Here is a 12,762-nt window from a genome sequence, read left to right on the forward strand (position 1 = left end):
ACATAATCATGCCATTTCCTTCCCACATGTGCCTTCTTAGGCTACTAAAGAACATACTGAGGGACAGAGACAAGGGGAGGGAGGTTAAGAGAGAGATCGAGATCTTAACGGGAAATTTTGATTTCCCCTTAAAGAGAGCAGGAAGACAGCTGATAGAGCCAAGACAGAGCCAGCACTAAGCAGGGTCCAATGTCCCAAAGGTGGAGTGAAGCCTCCACTGTGGGATCAGCCAGCCAGCAGATAATGTTTCTAAGCTAATTAAAAAAATAAAGGATGAGCATGTTATGTAGAAATGCAAATGTAAGTAACAGAACAACTAAAAATGATAAAAGTGGCTACTTGCAGGGAGGGAGACTGGAGGGATGGCTACTTCTCCTTAAAAACCTTAAAGTATTTATTGTTTTTAAGACAGTCTAGTTACGTAGCCCCGGCTGGCCATGAACTCACAGTCCTACCTCAGCTGGGATTACAGCTGTGTACCACCATGCTGGGCTTAGGAGTATTTTTGGATTTTATTTTTTAACAAAAGCAAGCAATAGACTGGCTTTTCCAGCAGCCTTCTATGTTCTGCTTCTTTCATATATTTTCCTAAATATCAGTTCACTGCCAACTGGAACCAAAAGCCCATCAGGCGTCTTGCCAGTAGCTGTTTTAAAGAACATCACAGGGTGTAACAGGTGAGAGAAGCAGCCTGCAGAGACCTCTGAACAAGGTCTAGAGCTATAAAATGAATTGATTCCAGTGTGGGTCAGCTCTTCTTGGGCATCTAATCTGGCAAGGACTGCATGGTGCCCAGCGCTATACAATATCACATCATCTTTATTATCTGTACCTTTGAGCTTCTGATGATACCAGGGAGCTCATTAGTAGCCTGATTTCTGTGGAGCTCCTGGCCTTCCAGATGGAATTGCTCCAAGCTCCCAACAGCGCTTTCCTCAGAAGGATGCAATTCTCTCAGGGAGACTACAATCGGACGGCTTAAAGGTCAGATTTCGGCTGTCACCGACTCAAATGTGCTATGTAGCTTGTTTTGGTCATGCTGGAAGCCTGTAAGCTTGAAAGCCACTGTCTGAAATAGGCTTGCTAGGAAGGACTAGGATTCTTTCCTGCCAAGAATATTCCAAAAGAAGAGAGCGGGGCATGGGCTTGACGGTAAAGGAAATTTCCTTGTGGAAAAAAATATGAGAGCAAAAGAATGATAGACGGCCTAAAAAGTAATGGCTTTGTTTGGATGAGGATGTTTTTCTTAGCTGATTTCTCATTTTTTGGGACATTCATGGGTGGGATAAAAGCCTCATTTGAACATGGCAGCTCTGGACCAGGCATTAGGTGGCCTGCACAGTCATGGTGAATCAGTGAGAGCTTTGCCTCTCTGGGCTCGACTGGATAAGCTGACCCCTGACGCCCCCTCACCCCCAACAGTGTCCAACTCACAGGTTGCCTGACCTGTGCATTTGAGGGAAGGAAGAACGAGGAGGAAGACACAGTCTTCAGTGACCTGAGTCTTAGCAGGGAAAGGCTGGTGGAGGGGCTCTGGGGGAAAGGAAGATGGGAGAGGGGGAGAGATGCCTTTGGTCTGCCCCGCAAGCCCTTCCAAGAAACCCATCAGACCAAAGAAAGGATTCTCGTGGGTGCTCAGGGCACGCGAGTAGCCTACAGGATGCCCGCCAACTCCGGCTTTGGTGGGGGCTCATTCGCAGCCTACAGGATGCCCGCCAACTCCGGCTTTGGTGGGGGCTCATTCGCAGCCTACAGGATGTCCGCCAACTCCGGCTTTGGTGGGGGCTCATTCGCAGCCCAGTTCCTCCCGCTGCTGCTCGGGCTCTCTGCAGTGCCCCGTGGGACACCCTGAGGCTCTGCACAGGAGCTCTGCAGAAGGGGAGGGGGTTTCAGGGCCGGCCCCAGCCAGCCAGACTTCTGCTTTTAATGCATCGTCTAGACGGGCCCATCTCGGGTTTCATTTGACAGCAGCTTGCGTCCCACGGGTGGAGAAGGCTTGCAAATGGCAGCTCTACCTTCATCCAATCAATACAAAAGCAAATTAAAAATGCATCTCCCTGCCCCAGCCACCACCCCTCCCCAAAACTAGTGCGGCAGGGTGTGTGTGTGTGTGTGTGTGTGTGTGTGTGTGTGTTGTGGTTCACAAGAAAGCCTGCGCTGTCTGCTGGATTCTCCTTTCCTGGGTGTGCTTGCTGGGAACGTCAGCTTCACACTGCTAGGAATCCCCAGACTGCAGCAGGCCTGGGGACTTCTCCTCCCTGCACACAAACCCCGCCCACCTGGAGGAAAATAAGGCAGTTTTCATGCCGGTGGGGACCCAGCCTGGACGCCCGTGCTTTCTGACCAAGCAGACCCTCAGCTGAGATGTCCTTAGCTCAAGTTCATCCAGGATCTTAAAAATCCGCACGTCCAGGAGCTAAGCGCCAGGTTTTGGCCTACCATCAACTGAACAAGGCACACAGGACAAAACCCACCTAAGGATTCAGCCACAAACCTGAGTTCTGAGCACACAGCTAGCGAGGAAAGCATGCTCTCGGGGCTTACAGCAAAAAGAGGAAATACAAGAGCAAAACAGTGTGGGGGCCTCCATCTCCTGCGAGGCCTTTAACTCTACAGAAGTGGCTCGATCCTCAACCAAAAATGAAATGAAGAGACCCCTCTGCTGGCCGGGGTCCTGTCTTTTTTATTCCGCAGACACACGCCTCAGAGCCTGGTGATGTCCAGCTGCGGGAAGAGCAGCAGACAGTAGACCAGGAGCCAGAGGAAAAGGAGAAAATACATCATGTCCGGCTGCTGGACCAGCTGCGTCAGGGAGTCGCTCTGTGGGCTCTGGGGGCCCAGGGACTCAGCTTCTCCAGAGCTGCTGGGCTTCCTACAGAAGGAAAGACAGGACAGCAGTTATCCATGGGGCCCCCAGGACAGTGAATCACTACCATGGCATCTATATAGATGTTTCCCCAAAGCCTCATGTGGTCATAGGTGAGGCTTTTGGAGGTAGCCAGACCTGGGGTGTGTGATGCTGGGATTATGGGGTGGGTGTGACTAATTAGTGCACTGATTGGTTTAGCGTAGTTCTGGATGATGTGAAGACCCATTCTGGGTATGGGCAGCAACACCTAAAAGGCAGGTGGCCTGGAAGGGATAAAAGGGCGAGGCAGCCTGCTGCTGCCTGCCCACCTGCCCGCCCTGCTGTGGACTGTTTCTTGCCTGCCATGCCCCTCGGCCACAGCATCCTGCCATGGAGCCTACCAGCTATGGACTGAAACCTCTATAAACTGTGAGCTGAAATAAACCTTTGCCCCCAACCTGTGGGTGTTGGGTATTTTGTCTCAGCAATGAGAAAAGTAACCAAGACAGCTAGACTCAGCACAATGTGCCAGTTTGTACTCCATCCTCACCCCTGCTGGGAGAGTGGGAAGTCCCTGGCATGGCCAGGGAAGCTGGGCATTGTATATTGGACCCAAGGAAGGTGTCAGCCACCCAGGTGGCCCGTCCTGCTTTCACACACACCCAGTTTGTCTGTGCAGCACCACACAGGGGCTGTCAGCCTGATGTCACTGACAGGCAAACTCTGCTCATGGTGCTGTGGCTTGTACCAGGCTGCACAACTACTTTGTGACAGAGCTGATCCATGACCCAGCTGTCTAGGCCTTTATAGCAGAATGGCCTCTGAGCCTGTCAGCTCCCGGTGACTCGTAAGTCAGGTAGGAGACACTAAGCCACCTGCATAAGTGGCGAGTGGCCTGATGACAGATACTTTCAAAACAGCCCTGGGAAACAAATACAGAAAGATACCTCCGAGTTTTGGGTTTGGCTTTTCAATACAGCCTTTAAGGGAAGTATGAGATCAGATTTGGGCCAAGTGTATCTTTTCTTTTACTTCATCCTCCGGCAAAGGCAGGGCTCAAAGTGACAGCCTGCTTTCACCTGGCAGTCAGCAGGGAGCTAGTGGCAATGGGCCAGGAGCACAGAGCAAGGGCGAGGCCCGAGGCTGTGGGAGGGAAGGCTGGGCCTCAGAGTCCTTGGCCGCTTCGGAGTCTGGGGTGGAGATTAGGAGAAGCTGAAACTGCCACCGCTGCGCTATCCCAGCATGGCAGCAGTGGGCTGGCTTAGCTATCGTGCCACGTGTGGATCGAATGATCCGCGTGCAGGTGATGGCCCATGGCAAAATCTTTCTTAAAAGCACTGTCCACAGAAAAAATGTAAACTTTTTTAAAGAAAAAAATTTTTTTTAATTTCAAAGGTGATGGATGAATAGTCGATGTAGAAAAGGTATCTGCACGTGTCAGTGTTGTAGTGTCGACTTTCAATGTCTCTGTCTCGTAAGAGCTTAAAGTGTTCTTTGCCTATGAATATATTCAGCTTATTGAAAGCTGAGTTGATTAGTATTGCTGTTTGAGGCTGGGGAGGCAAGCTTAAGCGTTGCCTTCTCTTTCAGGAGCCAGGGGAGTGGCATTCTAAGGCTCTTAGAAGGGACCCATAACATGGGGGTTATACTGAATGCAGGCAGAAGTTTCCAATTCCAGTGATCAGAATCTTTCTCAGCCAATCTAAATCTATGGGGGGTGGGAGGGCAATAAAATTAAGCAAAACATGGGATGGGAACATCTCAGACTCCGAGGGAGTTTCCTGGTTTTCCATATTCTAAACAGGTTGTTCTATAGCAACGTGGCGCCGTCACACTAGACCGTCTAAGCTCTCCAGCAGCAGGAAATACTTTCATAGACATCCCGGCATGTTTGCATTCCCTCTTCATGTCTGCTCGGATGCCATAAAACTGTAAAATCAGCTCAATGAGCTTCTGCGTATTGTACCTGCAGTGACGACAGAATGAACACATTTGTCAGGTGCTACCAGACTGCAGGACACACGTGCTGCCACAAGACCCACCCTCTGCCACCTGGCTCCACCTTGGAGAACTCTCTCCTGCCGCTGCTCTATGCTCTATGTAAATGCAGCTGAGGGCTCACAGCCAGATCCGACTATGCATGGACTCATCTTCCGGCCCAGGCTCTGCCTGGCAGTGTTAGTTAATACCCATTTTCCCCTTCCACCCAGACTGGATTTCTATTTGCTCTCTTGAGAGCAGGTATTTGCCTGACTTCTCCAGAGATGTTAAGACTGTGACTGAGAAAGCATGGATGAATAAAACAACGCCTTCCCCAAGGTAGGCTATGTCGCAACACATGTTAAAGCCCCGCAAAATGTGAAGTAGAACAAAGCTACCAACCTGGTTAACATTCGGTTTCTTCTGTCATCCAGATCGGCTGCGTTCCTCAACTGAACAAAGCTAATATGGTCCTACAGTGAAATTTATAAACAAAACCCCAGCCACCCAATTAGTAAAGATGAAATCTCTGAAACAGAAAATAAGATGATTTTAAACACACAAAGCCGAGAGCACGCCACGATTTTCTTGACACTGTAAACATGTACTTCCCACATTAAACTATAGCCATCCTCTACCCACCCCCAACTGGTGACCAGAGAGGCCACCCACCTTCTATAACCCCACTGGTGCAGGGAGAGATGCGGGCCAGGCTTCGGGTCCCAGCACATCTGGACTCGGGGCTCGTAGACGGCAAGGGGACACTCTGTGTTGGGCCCCTACCCTGTGCGATTCTTCTGGCAATGTGTGCTGGGACGCGGGGATTAAGGGAGGGATCTTGGATGCATTCTTAGAACAAAGAGGCCTGCGGACTTTAAAACCGTCACTTTTATTTACATCCCTAACTGGATAGCCACTTGGATCATGATTAATGACAAGGTTTCAAAGCGCTTGTCTTCTATGCCAAAGTACAGCTGCTGCACCTCAGTGAGTTCAAAGCTCTGGGTAAGGAGGAGGAAGGATGCAAAGCAACTGATTAGCTGGGGCTGAATGAAGAAATTCACATACTAACCGACTCCAAAGATCTATTAGCATGACGTCGAATGTAAATGCTGGAGTCGCTGTGACTAGTCCTGAAAAACAAAGACAACATTTGAATGGGTGCCACCTGCAGCTCCGGTGGCTCCAATGTGTGGCTCCCCCCCCCCAAGCCTTCCACAATTGGGTTCAGACAAGTGACAACTAACTTCAGACTCAGGGACAGGAATGGCAGCCTTCACGCAGTGTGTGCATATCGCAGGAACATGCCTGCGAACACTAAGCTAGACCCAGAGACAGACAGGGCCCTCGATCCCTGCCCCTGCCCAGGCCCTTCCCACCCCCAAGGCTGCTCATCTAGCCCCAGGGTGCACCAGCTCTTCCCATACACAAGGACGCTGACTGTCAGACCAAATCTATGAGGCTGACATGGAATGTGTCACTGCCCTGGAAACCCAGGATGGAGGCCAAAACGGTCTGGGCCTGTCCTTCCAGCTGAGACCTGACAGCTCGGGTCAGTTTTCCTCCTCCGTAAATTGGGTTATGATTCCCACCCCATTTCTCAGGGAGCTAGCTGTGCTGGTGGAGGTAGAAGCGCCAGGCCCTGTTCTACTGCTTCCTCAAGGTCACCTGGGTGGCCTCCTGGGGTCTGGGACAAAGGCTAAGAGATCCAAGGTCAGGGTTCAAACCTGACACGTCTTTTTTTTTTTAATTTTATTTATTTATTTGTGTGTGTGTGTGTGTGTGTGTGTGTGGCCAGCTCAGCCCACCAGGGGGCGGGGCGGGCTGGCATATGGTGCTGGGGGATTGAACTGCGGTCCCTGTGCTTTGCTAAGCTTGTTCTAAGTAGGTGCTTTAGACCACTGAGCCATCTCACCAGCCCCTGTTAGAACTTAACACAAAAGAAAGGTAGCTGCAGAAAAGGGGGAGGGGCAAGCAAGGCGCCCTCCCAGAGAGGAGGCGCTTTTTAGTAGGAGAACAGGACACCTCTGCATCCCAGGGGACTACAGCGGGGACCGCAGCATGGCCTGGCTCTGCTTCTCTCTCTCCTCCCCTCAGCTCAGCTCAGCCGCTCCTCACTGCAAGTTTCCACCCTGAGCCTCATGGACCACCAGCTCTGCCCCTCATGAGCAGGCCTAGTAGACATGAGGTGGGGTGAGCAAGAGTTTTATGTGACTCTGTATCCCCACCCTGTCCCTGCTGCCCCTGTACCTGGTCTCATCAGAAATTCCAAATGGAATGAGGTCAGAGTGACTCTGGCTCCACCTCTAGGGCAGAAGGACATTATTAAAATACCTGGAAGGGACCCTGTAGTCGCCAAAGTCATCTTCCAGCTCATCTGAGGACTGAACCATCACAGGTGCTCTGTATAAGGAGCTTTCTACATGGTCCACGTGTTTCCTTTTCTCCTTTTTTTTACTGCTGGTTGATTCTTCCATTACCTTTTCTTCTAATGAGTTTGCTATGCTTTCAGGGTCTGGGAATTCTTGGGGCTGAAAGACAAAAGAGCCAAAGACAAGTTGAATTTTCTGCCTGAGATGGTGACACTGCCTAGCGTGCTCCGCTAGGTGACACTGCCTAGCGTGCAACCCCCATGCAGCCTCCACACCCACCTCTTGAAGATCCCTTGCCCACCAAGCCTGCCAGAAGGGGAGCACACCCCAGCTCCTGCTCCTCAGGCAGAAGTTAAAGGCTACAAACTGGTGGGGGAAGCGTGACAGGTTTTAGAGCCAGGAAGTTCTGGTTTTAGTCCTGGCTGAGTCAGTTCTTTGGCCTGGAGAGCCTGCCTTTCTCTCTGCAAGCCTCGTCTTGTCTGTTAAGTGGGCACAGTAACTGCTGACCTCTTCCTCGGGGCCACAGGGAGTCCTAGTGAGGACATCCACTGCATCCAGGAATGGCTGATTCCTCGCACACCCAGCATCTGCTCAGCAGAGGAATGAGTCCCCACAGCCAAGCGCACGCACAAGCAGGTGCACGGTACGCAGAGACGCCTCCACTGTGCCTTGGCGAGGAAGATCATAGGCCACATCCTTAGCATTTGATCAGTAAAGAAGATTCTCTGACCATGGTCACAGCAGACACATGGAACCCATCAGCACTGCCCCAGGGACACCCAGAAGCAAGAGAGCTGAGGGCTATCCCCAGGACCCCTTAGGGCTGGAAAACCTGCCCAGAGGATTTCCCAGCAAGAAGGCCGCAGGATAAAGCTCAGCCAGGAACTAAAGGGAACTAATCAGCAAGCTGATTCCAGTCCCTCTCCCATCATTCCTGGGCTGATGCTGCCTTTCCTGAAAGGTGATGGAGAGGGTGTGTGTGTGTGCGCGCGGGCGCACGTGCACGTGCACGCGCACTGAAGACAACTCGGGGCCTTCACACAGAGCTGGTTTTTGAGACAAGGTCTTGTGAAGTCACAGTCACCCAAGCTGGGCTCAGACTCTGGAACTCTCCTGCCTCGGCCTCTTAGTATGCTGCGATTACAAATCCTGCCTGCGGACTCAAAGAAAACCAAAACACTAGAAGGTAAACTTGTCATTTTCTAGTGCTCTTGGCTTGAAAATATGTTTTTTTCCTTTTTCTTCTTAAAGGAGGGAGGTGATGTGCAGACAAGGGTGCAACTAAGGTAGCAGGTCAGAGCTGGGGACCCAGGCAGTGAACCCCGCTCCTGGACCTAGGGGTGGCTGGCCAGGTGAAGGCAGTGGGGTTGCACCAGCAAGACAGGTGCAGGGTGGGATTCTTCCTCTCCTGGCCACCAAGATTCCAGGAGCACAATGACCCCCCTTTTGTCCTCCAAGAGTTTCTTGGGCCATGACGATCCAGAACATCTCCCCAGTTGTCCCTGCAGCCCAGTGTGGGGACATTAGGCCTGACCTACCCAGAGGCTAGTTCTAACCCTGCTGGGTCACTACAGTCTCCTGCAGAGAGCACTGCAGGGCCAGGGGCCATTCTGTTCTCTTGAATCCACAGCTTATTCCCTAGATGCTCACTTTCTCCTCAGAAGAGAAAAGTGAACCCCATTAAGTTAAATGCCTAGGAAGTGTGCCTCAGCCATGAGCCACCATCCTACCTGGACAGAGCTGGGAGCTGGGGGGCACCTGGGAGCAGGCACCCTTTGCACGGGCTTTGAAAGGTGAGTAATAGCTCTCTGGGGGACAGGTGGGGAAGGGGGATCCAGAGGGTGGGGGCTCCCGGATCAAAGCCAGCGTGGGGATCTGGGAGCCTGGAGGAGGCCTGAGTGGGAGAGGCCAGGCTGGACACAGCAGAGTCTCCAAGGTCATGCTGGGGCCTTGGACTTGATCCTGGAGACCGAGGCAGAGGAGTGACAATGGGACTTGCAGTGGAGGGCTCTGTGGGCTGTGTAAGTGGCCAGGCTGAGGTAAGAAGGGACGGGTGAAGGCACCCAAGCCACCCTGCACAGCGGGTCACACCTGCATCAGTGGGCCAGATCTCCCCAGAACTCCTCACTCAGCTCTGGGCACATCGCCCCCCAGCAAGACCCTGTGTCCCCAAGGGCTCCCCCTGTGTCTGCTGCCCTTCCCTCATCCCGTGGCTCCTGGGCAACCAGCATCTGGAGCTAGGCAGCGCGGGCAGAATCTTCCTGGGGATCCTGCGCACACCACTCTCCACCAGGCTGCGGGGGCCTTGTTCTCCTCCCGGCTACCTCCCTGTCCACACCCGACTGGCAGAGGCAGCACCCCCGTGGCCTGGGTCTTCCTGGGCCTCAAGGTTGCAGAGGGGAGCTCTGATTCCCGAGACACCGCATGAACCACCTCCCTTTCCTCAGTCTGCTGTCTCTGCCCACTGCCCTTGGAAGTCAGACCTGCCCTGCATGCTTGCTCCCTGCTTGCTCTGGAGCTGCTGGGCCCAGGGACCAGAGGCTAGCAGTTTTGTGTCCTGCGAGAGTGAGCACCGCCCTTCCCATTTACACACCCACAGCACACCCCACATGCCAAAGGCCTGGAAGAGTCACGGCAGGAGGCCAACACGGGCTTTCTGGTTCCCCAGCATCCACGGGAGATGAGCACAAGTGCTCGCCAACAATGCTGGACAGTGGCCACCACGCTGGTTCCACAGGGTCCACGTTCCTACCCTTAGAGACCCTCCCCCTCGATCTCACACAACCCTCTCAGCATCCTGAGTGGGGCTAGGAGTAAGGCCAGCAAAGTGTCTGGGTTGCAAACTTCAGGGGGGCTCCCTCTTGACTGCCAACCCTACCCCCGTTCGGGCCCCCCAGAGAGCCTCTGTGAACTGCACGGTGGGCACTGTGGGGCTGTCCCACACCCCGACCTCGTGGAGGAGGTTGAGAAAAGTGCACCCCCCCCCCAGCAGGTCCCAAGGGCTCTGAGCCCCAATCCCGCACCTGGTGGCTCTCCATAGCCTCGCTGTCTCGAGACTCCCTTGGCTGCGGGTCCTCGTACAGGCCTGGGGGAGCGGCTCCCGAGGCTAGGGTGGCCTCTGTGGTGTGCCCAGAGGGAGGCAGCACCTGGCTGCTGGCGCTGGAGAGCCCCTTGCCAGGGGCTGAGATGCTACAGCTGCTCCAGGAGCCCTCGGTGTCCTGCTCTCCGGGATCCAGGTCAGGCAGGTAGTCCCTGTCTCTCCCATCCTCCGTGCCTTCTGCATAAGCCTCTAAAACTGCAGAAAGGGGCACCTCGTAGTGCGGGAAATAGAAGAGGTCGTGGGGAATGACAGAGATCTTGGAGAGGGGTGGGGAAGGCTTAAAGTCGAGGCCTTCCTGGCTGTGACTGGTCAGGGTCTCCAAGCTGATGCTGGCCCTCAGGGAGCTGGAGGACAATTCTTCCGACTCTTCACCGAGCCCCAGGGGGCTGTCGGCTTCCTCTTCCTCCTCACTGTGACGCCGGGGAGACTTTCTCTTGGCCTTTTCATGTACAGGTGTCTCTGGCTTTCTGTCCCTAGGTATCTCTTTTGGGGATGAAGAGTAGCTTGGAGGCTCTTGTGTAGCACCTGCAGGGGGCCCGTGCCTGTCACACCCTACTTGGGACTCCTGGGCACAGTTCTCAGAGGCCGCAGCTGCCTTCTCTGCACCTGCTGTCTTCTTGCCAGGAGGAGGAAGCTCACTTAAACCCTGGCTGGTAGAAGCAAAGTCTACCATGTCACCGGTGACTGTCACGGCTCTTGATGGAGCACCTTCTGGACAGCCTTTTGTCCCCAGAGGCTCTGCAGTCTGAAGCTTGACCTTGACCTCTGTGGTGCTGGCTAGGACAGTACTGATCCCAAGGGGCAGGACAGAAGGACGTTCTGCCCCACAGCCCCCTGGTCCCTCTAAGGCTCCACTGAAGGAAGAAGAATCCTCAGGTGGCTGCGCGTGACTCGCTGCACCACGGGCTCCAGGAACCTCACTGGAGGCTGGCTCCGGGATCGGCGAGGCTGCTTCTTCCGGCTCCCCTTCTTCTGCATCGTCCTCCACTGAAGCGCGCCCGCCCTGCCTCAGCAGCTCCCGTGCGGGCCTGGGGCTCCCTTCAAAGTGAAAGGCTGGGCTGTGGAAAGGCTCCTGGCGACCGGAGGTGTCCTTGTCAGTGACATCCTCAAAGTGGACGGTTTTCTTGGTGGGCGGCAAGCTGGGCCTACGGCTGTCCCTCCTGGTGGTCAGCATGAAGAATTCAGAAGCAGGCTCACTGGTGCTGCTGGTCGTCCCTGGGCCCCCCTGGAGGACTTGGTCGATGATCTGGTGCACAAACTCGGCGGAGCTGTCTGACAGCGTGCTGCTGGGCATGCTGTCTGGGCATGGGCCCTGAGAGCCCTCGGGACGGTCACAGACAAAGACTTTGGCAGGGGGTGGGTGGCTGGCTTCATGGTTCACGGTGTAGGTTCGCTCCCCATTCTGTGTGAGGAGGAAGACCTTGCTCTCCTGCTCAGAAGGAGTTTCTCGGATGCGGACGAAGGTGGACTCGATGGGAACTTCTTTATCTGGATCCACGAAATCTTCCTGCAGAGAAACACACAGCAGGATGAAAGAGAAAGGTCAACCTACATGCAGTCTAGCTCCCCCTGGAGCAGAAAGGCCACTTCAGAACTAAAGCGAAGTATTCCAGTGACAATGAGAAGGGTTACAGAGCAGTTCTGTTCCTGCCGAAATGTGAAAACACCAGAGAAACACAAATGTAAAACCCTGTGCTTTGAGAAGATCGCAGATGGAAAGAAATCTCACTGTTGGGCGCTTGTACAGCATATGTGAGGCCCTAGGGACAGCTATCAGCACTGAACGAGAGAGAGAGAGAGAGAGACAGACAGACAGACAGAGACGAACAGACTGAAAGACAGAGAGAGACAAAGAAAGAAAGAAAGAAAGAAAGAAAGAAAGAAAGAAAGAAAGACAAAGGGAAGGGGACAGATAAAAGGAGAAAGGGAAGGAAGGAAAGTCGGAAGGGAGAAAGGGAAAGGAAGAGAAAATCAAAGAGAAAGAAAAGGAAAGGAAGAAAGGAGAGGAAGAATGAAAGAAAGAAAGAAAGAAAGAAAGAAAGAAAGAAAGAAAGAAAGAAAAGGAAAGGAAAGGAAAGGAAGGAGGAAAGAAATCTCTAATTGTTAGACTCTAGAGGAGATGGAGCCTTCCTCCTGTTTTGCCCCCAGGAACCACTGCCAGTGTAGACCAGGGGAACGAGTCCCCCTTAGCCAGCGCAGAGGCAGCAGGCACTGTGGGCTGGGGTGAGAGGCCAAAACCGAAAGGGCTGCAAACACAGAATCAAGTCCTGCCGTGGACTAACATCCTACACCGAGCAGGGCAGCAAAGCGCAGCATGACCTTGGGGGTGCTCAGCTGCAGTCTGCACTGGCAGACTGACCTGACCTTCAAAGCAACTGAAACTAGAGAACTGAAATCCGATAAAACTGCAGCACACAAGCACCTACTTGACAAGTGCAAGGTCCTAAGTTTGATCCCTGGTA

General features: G+C 53.4%; 1 protein-coding gene across 3 annotated transcripts in view; it reads right to left on the reverse strand.

Moving 5' to 3' along the window:
• Positions 1–2,641: 2,641 nt before the first annotated feature.
• Positions 2,642–12,762, reverse strand: part of Clmn (calmin) — an 83,589-nt gene continuing 73,468 nt past the window's right edge. Inside the window, exons 9-14 of one of the 3 annotated variants that reach the window (XM_004635172.2) lie at positions 10,224–11,807; positions 7,163–7,359; positions 5,901–5,961; positions 5,231–5,301; positions 4,718–4,814; positions 2,642–2,868 (exon numbers count right to left, since the gene is read on the reverse strand). In XM_004635172.2, the coding sequence (XP_004635229.1) occupies positions 2,704–2,868; positions 4,718–4,814; positions 5,231–5,301; positions 5,901–5,961; positions 7,163–7,359; positions 10,224–11,807 (2,175 nt within the window). In that variant the 3' untranslated portion in view covers positions 2,642–2,703. Of the gene's footprint in view, positions 2,873–4,717; positions 4,815–5,230; positions 5,358–5,900; positions 5,962–7,162; positions 7,360–10,223; positions 11,808–12,762 lie in introns of those variants that run through there. The other 2 variants (XM_023719686.1, XM_023719687.1) reach the window with 2 other exon arrangements.

The sequence above is a fragment of the Octodon degus genome, unplaced genomic scaffold (genome assembly GCF_000260255.1).
Source record: "Octodon degus isolate 3935 unplaced genomic scaffold, OctDeg1.0 scaffold00070, whole genome shotgun sequence".
NCBI classification, from domain to species: domain Eukaryota; kingdom Metazoa; phylum Chordata; class Mammalia; order Rodentia; family Octodontidae; genus Octodon; species Octodon degus.